At 39.9% G+C, this 23,944-nt stretch overlaps 1 protein-coding gene across 4 annotated transcripts in view; it reads left to right on the top strand.

Annotated features, from left to right (window-relative positions):
* The window catches only part of GPATCH2L (G-patch domain containing 2 like), a 58,615-nt gene extending 39,785 nt beyond the window's left edge, over positions 1–18,830 (top strand). For 2 of the 4 annotated variants that reach the window (XM_077750853.1, XM_077750855.1), the window contains exons 9-10: positions 4,314–4,408; positions 10,398–18,830. In XM_077750853.1, coding sequence (XP_077606979.1) covers positions 4,314–4,408; positions 10,398–10,558 — 256 coding nt within the window. In that variant the 3' untranslated portion in view covers positions 10,559–18,830. Of the gene's footprint in view, positions 1–4,313; positions 4,415–10,397 lie in introns of all 4 variants that reach the window. The other 2 variants (XM_077750852.1, XM_077750854.1) reach the window with 1 other exon arrangement.
* The last annotated feature ends 5,114 nt before the right edge of the window (positions 18,831–23,944 follow it).

Genomic DNA, 23,944 nt, shown 5'->3' with positions numbered 1-23,944 from the left:
CTTACTGTGTTTTATAATAATTTGACTGTTTCTCTTCTTCCTTTCCTAAATGTTTACTAGGAAGGGACGTAGGGAGAGACCTATACCCCTTCTGTACTCACACCTAGGATGTGATGTTATTCACCTTATGAAATATCTCTCCAGCCTGGAAATTGTCTTAAGAGAAATGCATCAAGAGGGAAGGAGCATTAAACTGAGTTTTAGGCATGAACATGGCTTCTCTTTATCCCTGCCTCAGTTTCTCTGTTATCCAGTTCTTTAGCTAGAAAAGCTGTGTGGCTGAAAATAGGACTAGGCTACAAGGTCCTCTAGGGAAGAGACTGTCTCTTTTCACTACCTCAGTAAAAACCACAAACAATGAAGGAAGCAAAAAACCCTCCTGAATAGAAAGGAAATAGTCTATATAAAAATATGTACTTTTACAACAACAAAATAAGGTAGTTGACTTCATAAGCTTTATTACCTGGGTCCCTTAGAAAGCATTCAGTTCTTTCCTAAGTTATCGCCAGAGGAATTTACAAAATTTGAAGGATTTAGAATGTTCAAGGCAGTAAGATCAGAATGGGAATGGGGTGGTAGAAGTAGACCATTTACCACAGAGACAAGTAACAGGCTAGAGACTTAGCAGTCAGGGGACATTTAAAGTAGGGACCATTTAGCCTGAAGCCTTTGCCATAACTGAGCAGGGAAGAGTGGGGGTCCGAGAGCCATGGCTCAGAGGCAGGGCATCGAGAGGACCACCTGAGTCCACAGCAGCCCCCTAAGGACACTAGAGTGTAGTGCAGTGTAATAATCTGTATGCATAGGAGTAAGGTAAGTGATACTTATTTTTATTTTACTAAAATAAATAAGCATTTAAAAAAGCATATTTCCACTTAAAATGATTAAAAATGTAAATATTTTGGTATATCAGTGACTTCATCTTTTTATTCCCAAATGTGTCATTTCTTGAAAATGTGAGGTAAAGGTTACTGACTGACTAGCTAGGCCAATAAAGGAGTGATAATATGGGCCCTTACCCATCTTACTGACATATATGAAGCATACAAAGCTATGAAAATGATGACTGGTGTATAAATAAAAGGCAGTATTTATTTAGTTCAGCCCAAGTTGATAGTCTGAGAATTAATATCTTTAAACCCTTTTGAGGGGTGCCTGGGTGGCTCAGTCGGTTAAGCATCCAACTCTCTTATCTCGGCTCAGGTCATGATCTCTTGGTTCATGAGATTGAGCCCTGCATCAGGCTCTGCATTGACAGCATGGAGCCTGCTTGGGATGTCCTTTCTCCCTCTCCCCGACTAATGCTCACTCTTTCTCTCTCAAATTAAATAAATAAACATTTTAAAAAAAAAAAAAACCTTTTGAGTACTTAATACTTTGCATTTTGCATCTGTCTCATAAAATTCAGCATTTTGTAAACCTTGGCCTTAAAGAAACAGTGTTTTGGTTTTGTTATTTGGTTCTTTTTGCAAAGTTTTTTAAATTACGCTTTTTAGTGAAGGATAATGAAGTCACATCACATTGAAATAACCTGCATCCGGGTGCAGACATAGAACATTACCAGAAAGAACCCCAGAAGCTCCTGGTGCTTTGTCTAGTCACTGTCCCTCCTCCCCTCTACCCCACAGCCCAAGGGTGACCACTGTCCTGACGTCTAATAACATAGCTTAGTATGAAGAAAGGATGTTAACATCTAAGCTACAAAGTTTTGGAGAGTCCTTTAATGAGCTTACTAGGAAAGAAGAACATGAATATGTACTGTTGCTCTTTATGTGACGTGTCTCTCTTTCTGAAGTACTTCAGGAGGAGCATGCTTGGTTTAGAGCAAAGTGGAAAGTGTGAGTGTGGATCTGTATATACTCAGATCTGTGTTTGTGGAAAAGATGGAAGCCCTGTTCTGTACATTTCTCTATTTTGATAAAAGACAAAATTGTGTGGGATCACTCTGTTTTCTGCCTGTGTCTTTGACTTCAGAGGAATTACCACCTTTCTCTGTAGACTGAAGGCTGGTCCACTTTTGGTATTCTGCCATCTTTGTTTCTTATTATTAATCAGCATGATTTATTCCTAAGACCTTGGTAAGGTATGAAAAATGAATTGTTTTCCTTGCTTTACACATTTGTACTTATATTTCACTTTGGGGGCTTAGATTTAACTATTCATGGGATACTTAAAAGTTAGCTTTTCTTCTGTATAGAAGAGAATGATTAATAAAAGGTGACTTAGATGGAATTTTCCAAAACATGGCCTTTATACTATAAATCTTTGCCTATTGTAGTGTTCTTTGCATTCTGAAGATCTTATGATTTCAATTAAATATTTATCTTTTCTTGTTTATAAATTGAATTGATTCTTAAGCATTTGTATTTAGAGAAAAGAACATATATACTTGGATGCCTTTAAAACTGTGGAAGTTGCCAGATTAGGGGTCCTCTGAATAGGAAAATTTGTCCATTCAACAGTTGTCTTGGTACTTTGTATACTAGGTGCTCTTAGATTTGACTGAGGTTCTAGCTTTAAGATCGATAAAGCCATATGAGGGGCTCCTGGGTGGCTCTGTCAGTTAAGCATCTGACTCTTGATTTCTGCTCAAATCGTGATCTCATGGTTTGTGGGATCGAGCCCTGCATCAAGCTCTGTGCTGATCATATGGGACCTACTTGGTTTTCTCTTTCTCACTCTCTCTGTGTGTCTCCCTCTCTCTCTCTCTATCTCTATCTCTCTTTCTCTCTCTGTCTCCCTCTCTCCCCCCACCCTGTCTCTGCCTCTCCACAGCACATGCACTCTCAAATAAATAAACATTAAAAAAAAAGACTATGAAGCCATGAGACTTGATCCCCAGCTGGGATTACCAATTAGGAGTTCATCTGGTATAATTTTACTAGATTCCTTTTTATGTGTTATATACTCTGGCTATTTTTTTTAAATTTGAGGTAACATACGCATAACAGAATTTGCAATTTTAACCACTTTTAAGTGTACAGTTATTTGGTTTCTAGAACTTTTTACTCATTAATATTAGTTCTAGTAAACAAATACTTAGCGGCCATCAGCTAAGTGCCTTGTGCTGAGGTTAGTAGATCATTGGAAAATTATGAAAGGAGTATAAATATGGTCCCTGTTCTCAAGGAAATTAAGCTTCATTAGGGAAACAAGATATATGTATTCATGGTCAGTAAGGCCTTGAATGTTCAAGGAAAGCTTTGTGTAAAGGTGAGAATCAGCTTGGTCCTTCATCAGGAGTAGGGTCTGTCTAGTTTGAGAGGAAGGGGGAAGTGGCAACTAAAACAGCCTACCAGCTGTTTGAGTGTTCAGTCCATTGTCTTTCACACAGTCGTTGCTTTTTTACAGCTTTGAAGCACACTGTTTTGTTTTTAAATTAAGCTGAATATTCTGATAAGGGAATACATTATTACCAAGAAATTAATATTTTTTTTCTTACAAATAGTTTCTTGTCAAGTTGGTTTCCATATAACACCTAGTGCTCATCCCCACAAGTGCCCTCCTCCATGCCCATCTCCCCCCTCTCCCCCACATCCATCAGTCCTCAGTTTGCTTCTCAGCATTCAAGAGTCTTTCATGGTTTGCGTTTCTCCCTTTCCCCCACCATTTCCCCCTTTCTTCTCCCCCATGGTCCTCAGTTAAGTTCCTCCTAATCCTCCTATATGTGCAAACACAGTCTCCCCCATGTTCTCTGCCTGACTTATTTCGCTCAGCATAACACCCTCAAGGTCCATCCATGTTGCTACACATGGCCAGATTTCATTGTTTCTCATTGCCATGTAGTATTCCACGGTATAGATAAACCACATCTTGCAAGAAATTAATATTTTAAAAAATCACAGAAATCAAACTTAACCTATGATACAGACACTTAAAAATCCAGAATCATAGTGATAGAAGGGTTAAAATTCCTATTAAAATTCTATACAAATATCTGTGTTCATGCAGCATTAAACTTTTCAATATATTACCACTTGGGAGTAGGTATTTCATTAGTGAGTTTAGAACAATTGCAGTTATAGTTTTTATGAAAAATAATTGTACAAAAATCAGCATGTAATGAAACACATTTATTGAAATTAATCTTGAGTGCTATTCTGAAATTAGGTAAAAAGTTTAGAACGGGTATATATTGTGCATAAAGAATGAGTTATGATTAATCCTGAATAATCTTGTACTTGACAGTTGATGACAAAGGATGGTGCCTGTCTTGTTGGTGTAAGTCTATAATGAGTCAAGGATCTTATCTGGGCTGAACATCATGTCTTAAAAGAACAAAGTGAAAACATTTTCGTTTCTCCTGTCTGCAGACAGGCAAACATACACTTGGGACCTCCATGTTCACGTGACATCAAGAGGAAACGGAAACCTGTGGCCACAGCATCTCTGTCTAGCCCAAATGCAGGTAATGGTATGTAGTTACCATTTCTTAGCACCTGTTGTGTGTCATGCACTAAATTATGTTTTATATACCTTTTCGTCTAACCTTTATAATAAAGTAAGTCATTTTATTCCCATTTTATATGGAAAAATGAGAATGTGAGAAGTAATTTGCCCAAGGTCATATACATTGTCAGAATTCAAACCCAGTCCTCTCTCACCTGGAAGTCTGTGCTTTTTCACTATGTCATGTGGCTTTTTTGAGTTTGAATTCTAGTATTCCACTGAATCAGCAGTCTTTAGTCATCTATGCTTTTGTTCTAGCACAGACAAGAGAGTTAGGTCTGTGTTAATGACAATCCAGACAGGATGGCGGTTTGGTCAGTAGTCAGGGAGCCACACGGATTTATTTACTTTCTTATTTGGTACACAGTACAATGCATTCTCACTGTTTTTATTTGTCGTAGAGTTCTAATACTTTCTTAGTCATGGAATTTCTATTTAAAAACACTTTTTAGGGGTACCTGGGTAGGTCAGTCAGTTGAGCGTTCAACTCTTGATTTCAGCTCAGGTCATGATCTCATGGTTGTGGAATTTAGCTCCATGTCCAGTGCAGAGCCTGCTGGGATTCTCTCTCTCCCTCTGCCTCTCTCCCCTACTCGTGTGCTCTCTCCCTCTCTAGAAAAACAATCTTTCAAGTTAAAACCTTTTAGTTTTCAGAGCAAAACCAGTTGATTGGAAACCGAAATAGTGGTTATGTTTGGTGAACAGTAGTGACCAGGAGAGGACATAAAGAAGTCTAGGAAATGCTGTATGTCAACCACTAGGCAGGGATTATGTGAATGTGTACATATGTAAAAATCCATTGGGTTGTACATTTATGATTTATGCACTTTACATGTGTTATCCTTAAAAGGGGAGGATAGTTATTTATATCAGAAAGTATATTGGACGTTTGTAGATATTTTTCTTTGGAGTTCAGAGAAAATAACATAATTGGTAATCAGGACATTTTTATGTTATTTCAATACAGTTTAGGATGAATTGCTCTGGTTAAAAAGATCATATCTATTTGTAGGATCTATCAGAAATACCTGCAGTTATTTTCTTGATGATGGTGAATTCACCCTGAGGGAGTTGAGTATATCATAGATTATTTTATTTTCTTCAGAAAATACTATATATTATATATATAGATCAAAGCAGTTGATAGCTGAATAAAGAGTAGGCCTCAGACAGAGGGGGAACTTTCTCTCCCTCCCTTAATTTAGTAAGTTTCAGTGTACATTGAAATTGACCTCTTTCAGCTTCTGTTTGGGGTAGCTGCTTGGTAATGGTTCTTATTGGACAATCTTAATCACAGGTCTGGTAATTATAATAATTTTTTCCAGTGGTTCCTATATGGCCATGCCCTGAGCTGATTACTTTGCATGCATTATTTCATTTAATCTTTGCAACAGCTTATAAGGTAGATGCTATTTTTATTCCCAATTTACACATGAGCAAATTGAGGCTTACAGAGGTTAAATCCCTTCCCCAAGGTCACATGAGTGATAAATTTCAGAGCCAAGTTCAAACCGGTTTCCCTAGGACTCTCGAGCTGCCCTCTTAGGCACTTCAGGTGTTCTGTGTTATGTAAGGTAGAATCGGTTCCAAACTGTATCAAAACCCAGATCCTCATTCACTCTGTGGTATTGAAAGCATTAAAACACAGTCTCCTGTTCTTATCTTTTTTTTCTCCTTAATGTCTAGCTTCTGTTTTTAGTTTTTCATTGTTCATAAGACTAGAACTGTTGAGAAGAGTTAAAATCCTTGTTCCATACTCAAATCAGGAAATGTACTGGGAGGCATTAAACAAGACTTGGGCATTAAACATTTCTCCTACTGAGCTCAACCCCTCCTCTCACTTGTTGACTAAGGTCTGCTTCACTGAACATTTTCTTTTTTTCTATCCGCAACCCGAGTGCCCCATGGAGGTGAAGGACATAGCCCGAGCCCGCACCATCAGTCAGTAGAACAAATGGGCTTGCTCTGCCTAACATCGGGCCATCTCGGATTCCACCTCTTTTATAGAAATGAGTGATGAAGAGAGGTGCGTTCCGCTTTGCCGCTGTATTAATACACATCAGGGGCCAGCTCCTGGCACTAAATCACGCTACTGCATACATCTGTTATCGGACTCTTCACCAGTGTGATGAACAAGACTGCAGATAGAGGCTTCCTTGTGTCATTCTTTATAGGATTTTCCTAAAAGAATAAATAGCTCAGATCTCTGCCAACACTCTCCCCTGTCACTGTGATGAATTCAGCTTCTTTCTTAAACATGCAGCCACAAATCTTTTCCCGTTTCCCCTCCCCCACTGGTGGAAAGTTTTGAGTTGAGATTGACTGAATTTAAAGGTATTAATAAGGCTAGAGAGGTGAAGAGCAGAAGGGAGTAGCTTGTCTGGTCTTTTTATATTAATACTAAGGAAAGGCCAAGGAAAAGGGCCTTTTCAGTAGGTCATTAAGTAGATCTTGAAAGTGTAGCGCCTTTATTTTCTTCTTTTTATCTCTACTCCCCTTCCCTTTATGACTTTATAACCTACACAGGTGTTTGGTACACACCTCTATCTGCAGGTAAAGGAGAGTTGGGGAGTGGTCTGATACCATATTCAGAGCTCTGTCTATGGTCAGAGCCTCTTCTGACCTGCCTGTCTCTGGGATAGGATGTGTCCTTAGAGCATCAGTGGGAAGGATACTCAGCAATTAATGTGTTAACTACTTACATCAGATTCCACATACCAGGTCATTGACACCGGAGATGCATTTGCAAGGGCAGGAATTTTTATCTCTTTTGCTCACTTCTGTACCCCTAGTATCTAAAATAATACTCAGCACAGAGAATGCTCTCACTAGATATTTCCTGTATGAATAAGTGAGTAGAATCTTAAAGTTGAAACAGAGTTATTCTGAAAATTATTCTACCCTTGTGACTGGATTCAGTAGTTCATTGTAAGTTGGCCTTTTCCCAGGAGTCATAGGGCTGATTCTTAGTGCCCCTTTTTATTTTTTTTCTTATTGCCCCTTTTTAAGGTTTAAATAGTTTTTAAAGTTAAAAACGTGTTTTAGTAAATATTGAATGGCTATAGAAGAAGAATTATAGAAGATCTATAAGGTGTAAAGAAAAACAACATAGCAAATATCCACATACCTACCATCCACTTTAAGAAAAACATCACCTTTCAAGTCTTTTTCTCACTGTCCTCAGAGGTCACCTTTGTCCTGATATGTTTTTTGTTATGTTAATATGGGTTTTTTTAATCATTTATCATTCTTTGGGGTTTGTTTTCAAATTGCTTTAACAGACATACGGCTCTCTAAAGCAATATCTTGTCTAGTTAGCATGTTTTGGAAACTTGTGTTAATGAAATATCCTATTTTATATGTTACAAGTTTCACCCAGTTATATTAGAGATTCACTGATGTTTTGTCCTGCCCAAATCCTTTCTTTTTCCTGCCGTATGTAGGATATTCTGTTGTATGAATATGATGATTATATTACAGTTAAACATTGCTAATGGACATTTGGATTATATCCCATTATATGCTATTATGAAAAATACTGTGTTCTCTGGGAGAAGAACGTTGTGCAAAAGTGTTTCTGGGCCACTTCCCACTCCTTAGGATGGCTGTGTCAGGGAACAGGGAACAACATGTTGGGGAAGATGTAGAAAAATTGGAATTTTTGTGTATTAATGGTGGGCATGTAAAATAGTGCAGCCACTGTGGAACACGGTGGCGATTCCTCAGAGTTCCAGACGTAAAACTGGCATATGATCCAGCACTTCTGCTTCTAAGTGTAAACCCAAAGGAACTGAATGTATGGATTCAGATACTTGTATACCCATGTTCATAGCAGCATTATGCACAATAGCCAAAAAGTGTAAACAACCCAAATTGATAAATGTATAAATTGATAAACAACATGTGGTATATACATACAGTGGAATATTATTTGGCGTTGGAAAGAAAAGAAATTCTGAGATGCTACAGCATGGATGAAGACATAATGCTAGGAGCGCATGGGCGGCTCAGTCGGTTAAGTGTCTGACTTTGGATCAGATCATGATCTCATGGTTTGTGAGTTTAAGCCCCGTACTGAGCTCTGTGCTGACAGCTCAGAGCCTGGAGCCTGCTTCAGATTCTGTGTCTCCCTCTCTCTCTGCCCCACCCTCATTCACACACACTCTCTCTCTTTGTCTCTCTTTCTGTCTCTCTCAAAAATAAACATTAAAAACAAGAAATAATCCTAAGTGAAATAAGTCAGACACAAAAGGATAAATACTGTATGATTTTAGTTACATGAAGTACCCAGAATGGTCAAATACGTAGAAACAGAAAGTAGAATAATGGTTGCCAAGGTCTGGGGAGAGAGAATAGGAGTTACTATTTAATAGCATAGCCTTTGCATTTGGGATAGTGAGGAAGTCCTGGCGATGGATGGTGGTGATGGTGCTGTAGCATTGTAAATGTACTTAATGCCACTGAACTATACCCTTAAAACTTGTTAACATGGTAAGTTTTATGTTATGTGTATTTTGCCATAATAAAAAATGTAGAGCAAAAAACCCCAGTTTTCCTAGGATAAGAGGTTTTTTTCCCACTTGGTTGAATACCATATAGTAATGTTAGATAAAGTTTTGTGAAATTTATTTTCAGCTAAATATGAGTAAGTGAGCGTGTTTTGTGTGTGTGTGTGTGTGTGTGTGTGTGTGTGTGTGTGTGTATGTATGTAAGAGAGGAGAGACAGAGATTTGGGTTGTGGTGTCAAACGTATTTCTTACTACTATGGTTGAGGTTCCAAAATGTTTGAAAGCTGCTACCCTCAAGAAACTCTTGTTTCAGGGGCATAGAATAGTAGCCTGCAGATTTTTTTGTTTTGTTTTGTAAAAACTCACAGTGAGAAGTTCATGTTTGAATATGTATGTTGGTATACATGTAAATCTGAAATAAATTCTTGGGGTCACTCTGATATATATTACTCCTTTTTATTAAGAAAAAAAAAAATACTGGTCTCAGTCTACTAAAGTGATTTGGTGACCCACAATTTGAAAATTACAGTTCTAGTTACATTCCTAGGAGTGGAATTATTGAGTGACAAGGCAAAACAAAAACTTTCTAGGTTTTGCTGTATTTTAGTGTATATCCATTTGCTCTGAACAGAGTGGGCGTGATGATGGTTTGTACCACTCTGCTTGGGCATTTGGAAATGTGAGGACAGTGTTTGTTCATCACAGCAACTGAGGAGTGCTTTTGACACTCAGTGGGTGGGGTGCAGGACGGTAAGTGCCCTAAAGTATACAGGGCAGCCCTGCACAAGCAGTGACTCTTGTGTCCAGAATGTCTTTGGTGTCCTTGTTGAAACACACTGGGCCTGACACTGCGGCTTTTCCGCCATTTTTCTTTTTGTTCGCTAGTTATTGGTAACACTGTGTTATTGGCGGCATGGACTGTAACAGAAAGAGCCTAGGGCTTGAAGTCCAAAATCAGAGTTTGAATCTTGCTACTTAAATGATGTATCTGCTGTCTCTCTGCCTCCGTTTTTTGATCCAGAAAATGGAGATGACAATACCTACTTCCAAGGGTTTGCCTTAGGAAATAAGATTATGGTTGTACAGTATTTACTAGCTCGTAAGTGCTCCATAAGTGCTATTGACGTCCCAACATTATGGTTGTACCGTATTTATAAGCTCATAAGTGCTCAATAAATGATAATGACTACATTATGAATTTGTACTGCTGTATTTATTTGTTCAGTTAAACCCATTTTCTCAGGTAGAGAAATCTTAAATCTTGCCTTTATTATTATTATTTTTTTTTTTGGAAAGGAAAAAGAGAAACCTTATGTGGCCCCTTGGGTTAATAGATTATAAAATAAAAGGATTCAGAAATTTTGCATTGAAGTGTCTTTGATTCTAATTTGTCTCCCCTTGATCTTTTCTTCCTTATTTTCATTGTAAACACCTTACCAGTTCACGTGGATGTAGTGGAGCCAACCACGCCAGCCTCACAGGTCCAGAAATCTCCAAACCCTGAGTGGTTGGTCAGGACCTCTACCGCAGAGAAAGCCACTGACTCCGCTGCAGCTACGTTTTTTAAAATGCCACCAGAAAAGAGCCCTGGATACAGCTAGAGAGTGGGAACGCACCCACCGGGAGCCGCTGGGTGTCGCGCAGTGCATCCTAGAGGCCGTGTCGCAGAGCCTTGCATCTTGCAATTGACATTCCCAGCCTTTTTACCGCCAGGATGACCCCTCTTCAGACAAAGCAGTGGACTCTTTCTCTTAGAAAATCATGTTGTGCAAATCTGGTTTTAAGAAAAAAGATTAGTAAAGTAGTGCAGCAGCAGTTTAAAAAAAAAAAAAGGGTCATCTGCTGCTATTTGTTACATTGCTGTTGTTGTCCCAACAGTTACCTGCAGCCCCGTTTACAGAGCTCTTGCTTTTTGCAGGTATGTCTCTTTTCTTGAGAAACTAGTAACTGCTTTTGCATACTTTTTGTTTAGAGCTTTTAATACCGTTTGAGGAAGTCCCGAATTGGTAACCAGTTCTAGACAGATTGAAACACTGAGTTAAGACCGGCGTGTGGAATTGCGTTTGCCAAGACCAGGTTTGCCTTTGAGCTTGGTCTTGAGTTCACTGATCGTGCCAGTAAGCTAAATCCATCAAGTTCTCATTTTGGAGCCTCAGATGAGAGACACCAGCGGCCTGGACAGTGGGAACTTCTTCCAGTTTTCTAAATGGCCTAATAGGACCTCCAGCAGCTGCATTGTACTTGGCCTTATTTCCAGAGTTGGTGTTCTCCTGCAAGAGGATATCTATACCCATGATGTGATGAAGAAAATGGTTTAGTTGTTCAGCAGACTTAAAATCGTCAGTGGATTGTGTCTTAATACTTCATGTCACAGTGTAAGCTTTTATGTACTAAATGGGAATTTTATTGTTAGTTTATAGGTCAATAACCTGCAGCAGAAATTCACACTCTATTATAATAATGGCTTCTTGGGGCCGTACTTTGGGGAGAAAAATGTCTTTTTGACACGCCTTTATACTTGGCGTGTTTATGACGGCTCAGCTGCATGTGGAGTTATGTATACAGCCATGCCTGGGGTTGGATGCCGCTTTGTCAGAATGAGGGATAAGGGACTGCCTGGAGCTGCTAGGGAAAAGCTACCCTTTCTAAAAGTATTATCAAGAGTGTCTGTCATTTAGAGGCCTGGTTGACAGAAGGGTTCTTTCCTTGTACGAACTGAGTACATTTTCTCTGAAATGCATAGGAACTGTTCTCAATGTGCCCACCGCTCTGGTAACATTCCAGAGGCCAGCCCTGCACCTGGATTTTTCGGCGCTTGAGTAGGTGCTGAGTGTCAGGACAGAGCTTCCTTCTTCTGAAACGCAGTTGTCCCTTTTGCTCACACAGAATGTGAGGGTGGGATGCTCTATCATGTTCCCTTTAAAAACTGTAGTCTTTATCAGTGCCAAGTCCAGGACCTTCTTGTTGATGGGTGGGTGTGAATCTAGCTGGAAAGGAGGACTGGAAGGTAATTTACATAGCACTTTCTGTAAGATGGAAACAACAGGTCAGCTGTCTGTAACGAGGAGATTATGGGTGAGCGAGAGGCATTAAAGCCAACGCAGCATCTCTGGGGGCCTCCCCTGGGTCTCATGTAGTCGTGAGTGTACCTCCCTTCCCTCGGGGCTGCAGCTGTGGCAATATAGGAAATAAAGTGCCTGTCGAATATGAAATGGCACCACCGAATTGTTGTAGCGATGAAGGTAGGTTGGATTATCCGTGTGCATTCTTACCTAGTCCCCATTGTGTCCTGAGACAAATCTCTAATGTAATTTGTTGGATTTAAGGGAGAAATCCATGGACATAATTTTCTTTTCTTTGCACTAAGCTCTGGCTCTTGTAGAGATGGGTGCTATGATCATAGCCTGTTCAGACCTCCACAATGCAGGTGGCATTGTGGCCTAGCAGTTCTCCTTTCTCCCTGTGATTACACATAATTTACATAGACAACTGTATTTACATTGTAAACATCTCTAGGATGTAAGGGCAGGTGACTGCTGCCATTTTTCAAACCAGAATGGTAACAGTTTAGCAACTTGCCCAGATATCACATAAGCCAAGACTAAAATCCCTGATTTTCAGACTTCCTCTGCCCTGGGTTATAATCTTTTTTTCATAGACCTGAGTCCCTCTGAGAGCCATAATTTTGAAACCGTGTGTCATGGATGTTTATCATTGTTCTTGGGCATGCTTTTCTACATATTTTGAATACATTCAGTGGGAATTACCCCCAAATGCCATATCTACCTGTACGAAGTGGGGAAGAAAATTAATTGCCTAACAAATAGCCATGAATACTTAGCAACACAGGGTTGTAAATTGTGCTCCTCATTTTAAGCTGCTGCATAAGCATGCTTACCAGAATGATTAACCCACTTACTTTGCTTGTTCTCTGTATGAATCAATTCCAGAGGAGTAACCTTAGAATGGAGTGTTTTTTGAATCTTAAATTTTACATTTCTTGTTTATATGGCAAAGTGTATGATGCCATACACTGAGAAAAGTCTGTTACCTTTCAACAAAGGATGTAATTTCAAGAGCAGGTTTTGTAGTCTGTTGAAAATACTCTCCTAGCATCACTTCCTTTGAGGGTAGTGATTGAGCTCACATGCATTTGATCTGCTCAAAACTAGTAACTGAAGCCGAGTCCCATACTTCTTCCTTATTTCAGAATTCTGATTTTCCTAGCTGGCTACACAGCCTGCCTGTCTGAATCCTAAGCTTCAATATTTTCCACAGTGGGTACAAGTCAAGACATTACCCACTTGCATGAGCACCATTCATAAAAATTAGTTTTGCTTATGAATTTAAAGGAATTTGAGATTTTTTTCATTTTAAGGGAACAAGTTCATTTGCATTACCTCCTGTGTTACTTTTTGGTAAGAACCGTGCAGAAGGAATTAGCTGTTTACATGGTGCCAAATTTAGGAGGGGCAGCGTGTGATCTTTATTGAGTGGTGTGTGCTTGATAAATAGGCACATTTAACCCTGAATTCTTTTGAAATCAAAGGCAGTTGAAAATACCAGACAGCATTGTTTTGCTGGGCTGTGGAACAGGCCGCAAACAAGGCCATTTTGGCAGCAAAGTGACCAAAAGCTGAAATAAAACTTCTTAGTCTGTGATGCTTATGGCATCCTTTGCTAAGTCCAGCTGCACACCGAGGACAGGTATTGAAACTACTTAGGAATCCCACGTAGATGGCTCTGATCTGTCCTTATATTGTGGAGTCAGAGACATCCCAGACCACAGCATGGGAGGTTCTGGAGCTGCAGAGGAGCAGAGCCACCACAGAGGTCACTTAGAGTGTCAGGAGGAAAGCGCTAGGCGGCAGTGTCCTTGCTGATGTGATGGCTTCTCCACTTTGGCTCCAAGGTTCCTGGTGATGTTTGATTCACTTCTGGTCTTCTGTTTTGACTTCGTTTCTGTGGTCAGAGCCACATGCGTTTTGTTTCCCGAGGTGAAGACTATGTAAAAATCTCAGCATTACAAGCCGTGTTCAGTGGTCTGAAGTCTGGTGAAATTTAGCTGAGCTGGGGTGAGAACAGACTGGCTTACTCTAGCAGCTGTGGATGCAGTCTAGCTGGGGGTGGGGTTTACAGGGTGTATCAGGATTCACGTGGTGGCCGGAGGGATGGTGAAAGATGGAGTTTGCTCTTGGTGTCAGCTGTTTCCTTTGTTAATACTTGAGCCATCTTACTTGTCAGTATTTGGCGCTCATCTCCCGCGCCAGCCATGCCAGCTAGTGGAGTTACTGATGGTGGTGGCAGTCAGGATGGGCTCCTATCCCATCAAGAAACAGTACAGAGGTAGTTGGTGGGTTCTGTCAATGCACTAAACTCAAGGTGGCCCAGAGATGCTTTCACCTACATTAAGATCCCAAAAGAGATGAATGTCAAATGCCTGGAAAAGCAACATAGGATAGAAACCAGCAAAATCAGTGATACTGCTGAAGCGTATAGATTTGTAAGGTTTTTAACAAGCCCAGCAAAACAAACTTAGCCACTGCAAATAGACATGATAAGCAGATGGGAAAATTGCCGAGGTTTTGGAATATAAACTTTTCAAGCTCAGTATTGAAGAATGAGGCAGATCCTGAAGATGTTCGCAGGGGAAAGCAATCTTGGGAAGGCTCAGAAGAAGGCGTGACGAAGAGAAGGGGACATGCTTCGAACAGAGGTGCTAGGGCCTCTAGACCGACAGCAGCAGGACGATCCTGTCCCGACCACACCTACTGGATCATAAATGGAGGGTCTGGGGCAGTCTTACAAGCCCTCCAGGGGACTCTGGGGTAGGCTACATTTGCTTGCAAACCACAGGCTTTGCATACTTAAATGTTTTAAGATGTTGGTGTCCCCCTATGCTCTAAGGTGCACTTACATTTCGCTCTATAAGTATAGACGTGTTTTATATATGATTCTTTGCAGAAATTGTTAATGTCTTTATTTCCCATACTTTTCCCCTGAAGCTCCTAAAAAAATCTCCTGGAAATATTGGGAAAGGATGATGTGGAGAAAAATGTCATCAAGGCCATATTTAGGTGGATGGAAACAACTTTTAACGTGGGTTAAATAACTGAATTTTTAGTCCGTGTGTGATAGTCATTTTTTACAACAGACCGTAAAACATTTGTGTAAGATACTGCCATCTATGATTTCATAATATTTGCTCATTAAATCTGGGAGGATGTTGTGTATTTTCCAGCATAATAATGATGAAGTCGTTAAAATATGGCTCACAAAAATGAAAATTGGAGGAAAAAAAGCACCCTGAGTACCTAGTGTTGTGTAATAAATACTTGAGTAATTGGTGATCTTTTGCTAGAACTTAATCACACCCTCTTGTCTTTGTTTTACGTTTCAGCGATGCTACAGGGGTTGGTGACCAGCAGCAACAGCATATTCTGTATTTTTTTGTTGTCTGACTCATGGATTCAGCATTTCAGAATATGGTACCTTAATTCTAAAGCTTTGAAATGAAATCATGACCATTTTTTTCTTTAGGTTTTATTTGTATGAATTAGTTCCCTGGTATCATTTCCTCAGGTACCCATGTCGTTCTGTGCCCAGGTGTGATTTTATAAAGGTGATTAAGGGAGGACACGGAGAGGTCTGTGCCACTGAAAGAAAAGTTGAATCTTAAGTTCCCCTAGAAACGAGGTAGGGCTTGCCATGCAGGGCCACAGGTCGAAAGCCAGGTTTGGGTCAAGAGGCAGAAGACAGGAGCAAGCACTAGGTTTAGGCCAGAGCTTTTGTTGGGGTTTCCTCTATGAAGACAAGGCAGGGCAGGGTGAACAGTTTGGAAGTGGCTAGTTTGAATAATTCTGGGGCCTTTGGACTATAGTGTAGTCTCTGGTTGCCTGGTACCTGGCCCTGGGGTGACTGCTTCCTGGAGTGGAATTGGCCAGATGGAGGGGGTAGGGCTCCTTCAGACCTGGTTAGTTTGCACATCAAAAGTGTGCTGCTGGCAGAGTCCTTTGCTGTCTCTCTGAGAATCAGCTAGCCCTGGGAGAGACAGTGTTTCCCTAGCCAGAAAGGGGTTTTAATCTGTTAAAACATTGTAATCTACAGAAAATAAAAAACAGGATTAACACATGTTTAAGCTGTTAAGTTCTCCTTTCAGTTTAAAACACCATATAATTTTCCTTTTCCATCTTGAAAACCAGTTAAAAATACCTCTGACCAAAATGTTAGTGTTACTACATATTATCAAGGTATGGGAATATAAAAAGATTTTTAAGATGTAGATTATGAAAATTAATGTTTTCTTTCTCTAGAAGTGAGTTCTGACCCTTGAAGATCCCTCATTCAAATGTTTTTAATTGAAAAAGAGAAAACATCAGAGAACTTACAGACGGCCGTGGTGGCTTTGACTTAAATCAACCTCTTTCAGTGTGTGCAGACCCTGCCTCTTGCCCCTCCCAGCGGGCCATGTATCTCTCCATGAACAGTTGCCATGATTATGCAGACTCCCAAAACCATGGCGACACTTCGAATTGCTCTCAGTATTTATCCCACTCCTCTTGTCAGTAGCTATTGCAAACTAAGGCCGTTTCAAACTCTTCTTACCCCCACCTTCTTTCCAGTTCAGCAGCTAATCTCCCCCATCCCGTAGCAGGTAACAGACCATTAGGCAGGAATCCCCCGTTGCACACCTTTCCTCACCTCCTTCTTGCAAGTGCCTGTCATACCCAAGACAAATCCCTTGTGCTCTATGCCCTGGGTCCCTCTCCTTTGATCAGACAGCTTGCTCAGTCTAACTATAGCTTCTCACTCCTGGCACGGAGAGCTTTGCATTTGAACATGTTTTAAAGATTCCCTCTTCAAACAAAAATACCTTTCTCAACTCTTTGAACTCCTTGACTACCAAAAATACTGCCCTCACTTGCACTTCCCATTCATTAATTCTCAATCCACGGAAGCAGTAGGTTTTAACCCTGGCTGCACATTAAGACCACCTGGGGAAGATTTTTTAAAATTCTTATTCCCCCAACTGAACCACAGAAAAATCACTTCTGAATGAGGAGGCAGGACAGACTTCATTTCTTTTTAAAGCAATGGTGCAGGTGGGGCTGAGAACCACCATACCAAACCCTGGGCTGCTACACTCCCCACCATTAAAATTGTTTTTGCTGGGTTCACCAGTGATTTCCAGGTGTCCAAATTCAGCCCTTCAGTTGGTCATTATGACATCATCCTGTACAACCACTTCCTTTTTGGAATTCTCCCTGTTCTGACCCTGCTTTCTCCTGATTTTCCCCCTACTTTGCTTTCTCAGTCTCTACAGGTGGCAGGATCAGTTGGTAGGTCAGTCCAACACAGACTGGATGTCCCTGTCCTCCCTTCCAATATTTCAGCTAACACCTGTGGGTAATGTGCCCCTTTGCCATACCATCCAATGCACTGACTTAAAGCACGGACTTGGAGTGAAGCATTTGCATTCATCAATAATTGTTGTAGACTTACAGGAAAGCATGCTCAAGGTCTCTGCTCCTTTGTTTCTCTTGTCCCACATAGGTAGGAAGATTTCTAATCATATTTGTCAGATTCTAAGATTCATCAGACCCCTATTTACTCTTGGAGTTGCCATTCATGAAAAGCCAGGCTTGAAGTCTGGTCCCTCTTCTGCTTTCTCCTCTCCAGGGTCTTGGACCAGTAAGGAGGCCTGGGTCTACTTTTACATGCAAGGAGGCTTCCCCCATCTAGTGCTCTCAGTTTTTTACTTTCTGCTTCTGGTAAGAGTTTAGTTTGGGCTTAGGGTGTGAGACAGACTCATTTCCTCACTGATTTTGACCTTTGATACCATGTTGGATCTTGGGGTTTCAGGCTCTAACCCTACTAATCATAAAGTGGAACTTGATTTTCTACTTTATTACCATCACGGCATGCTGCCTCTGAGACTATATGTAGGAGTTCCACCCTCACCAGAAGGGATCCTGTGTGTTCCTGGCTTCTTTGAATCACTAGTTTCTGATTCAAAATCTGGGATGAGGGATCTGATTAGTACTCATGTGCCTATCTATCCTAGCTGCAGGAAGTGAGAATGAGGTTATCTGGAATGTGTAGCTTTTGTAGGGGGTGGACGAATTCCTCAAAACATAGGAGAGCAGTTCATGCTGGACAGCTGATAAGAATAACAAAGGTCCACTTGGGCCATTCATTGTCCTATTTACTGACTCAGCAAACATGTATTCAGCACTCAGTAACCCAGTCATCGTCAGGGATCTTTTGGGGTAGGTGGCTGCTATGAAGCAGGATATTCCCAGGGTCCTTAGATATACTCTGCTTGAAGCCAATCTGACCCTTTCCAGAGCCCCTTATAATGATGAAGATAATAATAATAATGACTAGTTACTGAGTGATTATTATATGCCAGTTGTCAACAGCATCTCAGTCTTCAACAACTCTAAGGTAGGTGAATTTATGTTAGTTTTAAATGAAATGAAATAATGCTTACAGTTATAGAGTAACTTGCTCAAAGTCACATAGCTAATATTCAAGCCAGCATTCACACTGCAGGTCTTTTTGGTGCATGACTTTCTGTTCCCAGCAACACTCTTTGCTGCCTCTTTTCACAATATAAATGAACGGTTGGTGACCATGTATATGTCAGATAAGCTGTGTGCCACTGGTCCCGGGTCATCAGACACTCTTTTACTCCATTTACCTGTCGCTCCTGGTCAACATGGTCAAAGCAACTGTGAATGGGCTCACCTCATCTCTGTGCCAACATCATTGAAAGAAGATAGACGGTTTCCGTGGCATCTTCTTAAAATGACCTATTTTTATTTTTGGAAGCTACTAGAGCAAAAGTCAATAAAATCTTCGAAACCTGTGGCAGGTATTGTCCTTTGTATGCCAAAGCAAAATGGATTCCTAAGCCGTGAGGACATATACTTTGAATTGTTAATGGTAGTGATGGACTGTTCTGAACATTTTGCTAAGCACCTCATAGACCTGCTAGCAATAAAGCTGTCCTAACAGTTTGGGTCTTAATAAATGTCCTTTCACTCAGTGGATGTGAATAGAACACATTTTATGCCAAGCACCCTGCTTGCTGCTGAATATACAAAGAGGAAAGGCATTCCTGCTGTCAGGATATTCATGGTCTTCTGAGGAAGAGACCAGGAGAGCAAATATTATAATGTAGAATGATAAATTTTGAGATAAGAATACCAAGGTATCTTGGCAGCAAGGAGGAAGGCACCCGAACTCAAACTGGTTAGAGGGAGGCTTTAAAAAATGCTGGACCAAGTCCTGAAAGATGAACAGGAGTTTAGTGAAGAAGAGAATGAAGCCATCCTGCATAAAGAACATGGTTTGTACAGGGCACTGCAAGTATTTTTGTATGGCTGACAGCATACAGAAGCAGGGACAGGTAGGCAGGAGGCCAGTGAAGGACCCTGTGTGAACTGGCTTGCTTGTCGATTTGGAGGGCTGTTCAGTATTCCTCTGCTGTGCAGTCGCGGACAGCCTACTACAACTGGCCCATTGTGCAAACAAAGCCGGAACTGAGATGTTCCCAGGTTTCCATCCCCTCGATCACCTCCCTGGAAAATATAACCAGATCATCTGTTTCTGGGAACTCCTGACATGCTTAGGAGCAGATTAATAGTTTGCACCATGGCTGACCGAACCCTTCATGAGTTCTACCATGATACCATTTTGAAGTTACTCCTCTTAAACCACCCTGTCTTGGTAGAATTTAATGCACAGTGTGGTAGTCTTAATTCCTAGTAGCGTTCTTCAGTAGCAATGTTGCTACTCTCACCTATGCATTTGGGGATTTTTTTTTCCTCAGTGGTGACCAGAAATTTGTTTTGATCAACTCACGCTTTATATTGGGGAACTCTGCAATCTTTGCAATTTCAAGGCTGAAGAAAGTGTCTGTAGGATAAAATGAGTGCACCTGGCCCATATGAAGCCCATATTAAGCATTGATTTTGGTCTCATTAATACCATGCTATAAGTAAAGTTAGCGGAACCCTTTGAAATGGTGTAGAATGGAACCAATTAAATGGTTTTGGCCAATAGTGGTGATGAATGGCCCTTTTTCTGGTGTTCCACGTTAGTGTGACTTAGGGCCTTCTCTCCACATTCTTTGGAGCTCTTGATTTAAAACCTTTTTTTTTTAATTTTTAATCTTTTAGTTTGAAATTAAGTTTAGACTTACAGGAAAGTTGCAAAAATAGTGCAGAAAGTCGCCATATGCCCTTCTCCCAACTTCTAGTGTTAACTTAACATAGCTGGGGTACAATTATTGAAACCAGGAAATTAATATCGACACAATCCAGTTAACTAAACTACATGCTTAGTTGAATGCCATCCATTCTCCCTGTTATGTCCTTTCTCTGGTTAAGAATTCAAGCCAGGATCCATTTGTATTTGGGTCTGTTTCTGAGCTTTTGATTGTGTTCACTGGTCTGCTTGTCTCCTTGTGCAGAGTAGCACGCTCGTTTCAGTAATAGACACTTTATAGTATATTTTAATGTCTGGTAGAACTAGTCTCCTTTCATAATTTTTCTTTTCCAGTGTTTTCCTGGCTATTCTTACATGTTTGTTTTTCCACATAAACTTTAGTATCAACATGTCTAACTGAGATTGCATTACATTTATTAGCTCACTTAGGGAGACCTGACATCTTTACAGTGTTGTATTATACAAATATCCAAATTATCCAAGAACAGGGGATGTATTTCCATTTGTTCACATCTATTTTTGTGCCTTTTCAGGACTTTTAAAGTTTTCCTTGGATAGGTATTATGTATTTCTTATTAAGTTTATCCCCTTGTATTCAATGCTTTCTTGCTACTAATGGGATTTTCTCTGCCACGATGTCTTCTACTTGGTTATTGTTGTTATATATGGTTTTTGATATTTGTATTCTAATTTTACATCCTGTTGCCTTTCTGAATTCTTTTACTTTTTGAGTGAGTTTTTATCATTGATCCTCAAGGGTCCAAAAAAAAAAAAAAAAATCTTTCTAAATGTACCAAGTAGTGGCAAGAAATGAATCTATCGAAGTCAAAAGTGCTTTGAAAGCTTAACTTTGGGTGACAAGTGAGATGAAAGCCACCTTTCACTCTGAAAGTGTCTGTGGAGACCTAGTCCCTGGAGTCTCTGTTGTGGTGAGTGTGATGGGTGCAGGAGGTCAGGCAGGGCCTATTCAAAGCAGACGGTTTAGCCTGAGGTCTCCGACAAAGCAGGGACCCTCCAAGTGCTACACTCACAGTGTAAGCATCAATACTAAGGAAACCTACCAAGCAGAAATAACAGGAAGAAAGCATGCCTTTCTTGACATTGGCCTCGGTGGAGGAAAGGTTTGTTTTTTGTTTGTTTGTTTTACCTTAAAATGTTTAACAAGTTGTCCCTTATAGAAGTTTATGGCCTAAGTTTATTCTACTGATGTGTTCCAAAATACTGCAAATAGGAATTTCTTTTACGCAGGTTACTACCTGCATCAGTAGTAACCTCAGATGACTAGCAAACACAGAGCCTCTCAGAAGGAACAAAACTTCAGTCAAGGTGTCCAAGAACTACCATACATAAAGTTATAAAGAATATGGGTAGTTCACAGTTAAAAATCACAAACCAGGGTCACCTGGGTAGCTCAGGAAGTTAAGCTTCCAACTTCAGGTCAAGTCACAACCCCACAGTTTGTGAGTTTGAACCCCGCATCGGGCTCTGTGTTGACAGCTCAGAACCTAGAGTCTGCTTTAGATTCTGTGTCTTCCTCTCTCTCTGCCTCTCCTCCACTCATACTCTGTCTCTGTTTCTGTCTCTCAAAAATTAAAAAAATTAAAATAAAAAAAATAAAGGAGGTTTGGGGCACCTGGGTGGCTCAGTCGGTGGAGCATGTGACTCTCGATCTCATGGTTGTGGGTTCAAGCCTCATGTTGGGTAAGGAGATTACTTAAAATCTTTTTTTTAAAAAAATGTAGGAGGTCCTATAGAAAAATAGGGAAGAGATATGAACAGTTTACAGGAAAAAATGCAAATGTCCCTTAAGCATGTGAAAAGATCAACTTAATTATTTGATTTTCACAACAACCTAATGAGGTAGATATTCTTATCATCCCCATTTTTCAGAGAAGGAAACTGAGTTAAAAAGAGGTGAAATATTCTACCTGAACTCAAATACTAATCAGTTATGGTTCTAGGATTTGAATGCAGTCAGACTGGCTCCAGATCAGAGCTATTCACCATGACTAAGTGAGGCTTGTTTCAGGAACACAGGGATCATTTAATGTTAGGACTAGTTGGATGTTTCTTTAATTTGATAAAATCTATTTATCTCAATCCAAAGCCAGCACCATGCCTAATTGAGAATTAGAGAAATGATTTCATTAAAGTCAGAGACAAGACAGAGATGTCCACTAATCATCACCATTGTTTAAAATTGTTCTTCAGGCCTTAGACAAAACAATTAGACAAGAAAAAGAAAGGTGTAGAATAAAATTATAATTTGCTGATGTGATTGGATTGTCAACCTAGAAACTAAAAAGGAGTAACCAAAAACTTAGAAACGAAACAAGAATTTAATAAGTTAGACCGGTACAAAAGTAATTTTCAGAATCAACAGCCTTTGTATACACAATGTCTGATTACATGCTATAAGGAAAGAAAAGACCCACTTTATAATAGCAGGAGAAAACATAAGATATAAAATACTTGAGGAGAAACTCAAGGTTTAGAAAGGTTCTAAAATGCTAATGAGGGACCCAAAACAAGACTTGAACAAATGGAAAGAAATTCCATGTTCTTGCACAAGAACAATGAGCATTGTAATGATGTCACTCTCAATAAATTTGATTGATGTGGTATTCAATACAAGTATCAGATTAAAAACAATTTTAATGTTTATTTGAGAGAGACAATGCAAGCAGGAGAGGGGCAGAGAGAGAGGGAAACACAGAATCTGATGCAGACTCCAAGCTGTCAGCACAGAGCCCAACATGGGGCTTGAACCGGCAAACCATGAGATCATGACCTGAGCTGAACACTTAACTGACTGAGCCACCCTGACACCCTGTTTATCAATCAGATTTTTTAAAAAGATTGACACTGATTCTGAAGTTGATTTGGAAAAGCAAGCAAGAATACACAAGAAAGGGATGGTAATAGGAGATTAACTCTATAGATGTTTGAAATTTATAAAATCCATAGCAATTAAAACAGTGTGGTAATAATTTGTGAATAGCCAGATCAATAGAATAGAATAGTTCAGAAACAGATCTAAATACATATGGGAAACAAGTGTATGATAAAGGTGGCTGTTCAGTCAGTGGGGAAAAGGTTATTAAGGAAAGGGAGATCACTGGGTAGTGTTCTGGAAATAAATTGGGTTGGGTCCACACTTCATTCCTTATGTCAGGATGACTTGCAGACACATGTAAAAAATAAGACTCTAAATGTACTAGGAAGAAAAAAGAAAATTTTCTTAAGACTTGAGATTGGGGGGAGGCCTTTCTGAGTCTGCCACAAAGCCCAAAAGCCTTAAAAGAAATGATTGCTAGGTGAGATTTCCTAAAAATGAAGACTCTCTTCATGACAGTAGCATCATAAGCAAATGCAAATGAGAACGTGGGTGAGATAATGTGTAACTCCACCAAGATAAGGGCCAATTTATCTAATTTTATAAAAGCCCCTCAAATTAAAAAAATGGGTCAGCAATCCAATATAAAAACTGTCAAAAGAAATGAACAGACATTTCATAGAAGAAAAAATACAAATGACTCCTAAGCATATGAAATATGCTAAATCTCACTTATAATAAAATAGATTTTCGCCTATCAAAAATAATAGTTTGATAACACACTATAATGGCAAGCATGTAGTTAAATAGGCATTTTCACACATTCATAAATTAGTACAAACTGTGGAGGCTGACAATATCAGATTACAAAGGTACATCTTTTAACCCAACAATCCTAGGAATTTTTCCTACAGAT

This window comes from Crocuta crocuta, unplaced genomic scaffold (assembly GCF_008692635.1).
Source record: "Crocuta crocuta isolate KB4526 unplaced genomic scaffold, BGI_CrCroc_1.0 scaffold186, whole genome shotgun sequence".
Lineage (NCBI taxonomy): Eukaryota > Metazoa > Chordata > Mammalia > Carnivora > Hyaenidae > Crocuta > Crocuta crocuta.
This window is presented reverse-complemented; position numbering and strand designations above follow the sequence as displayed.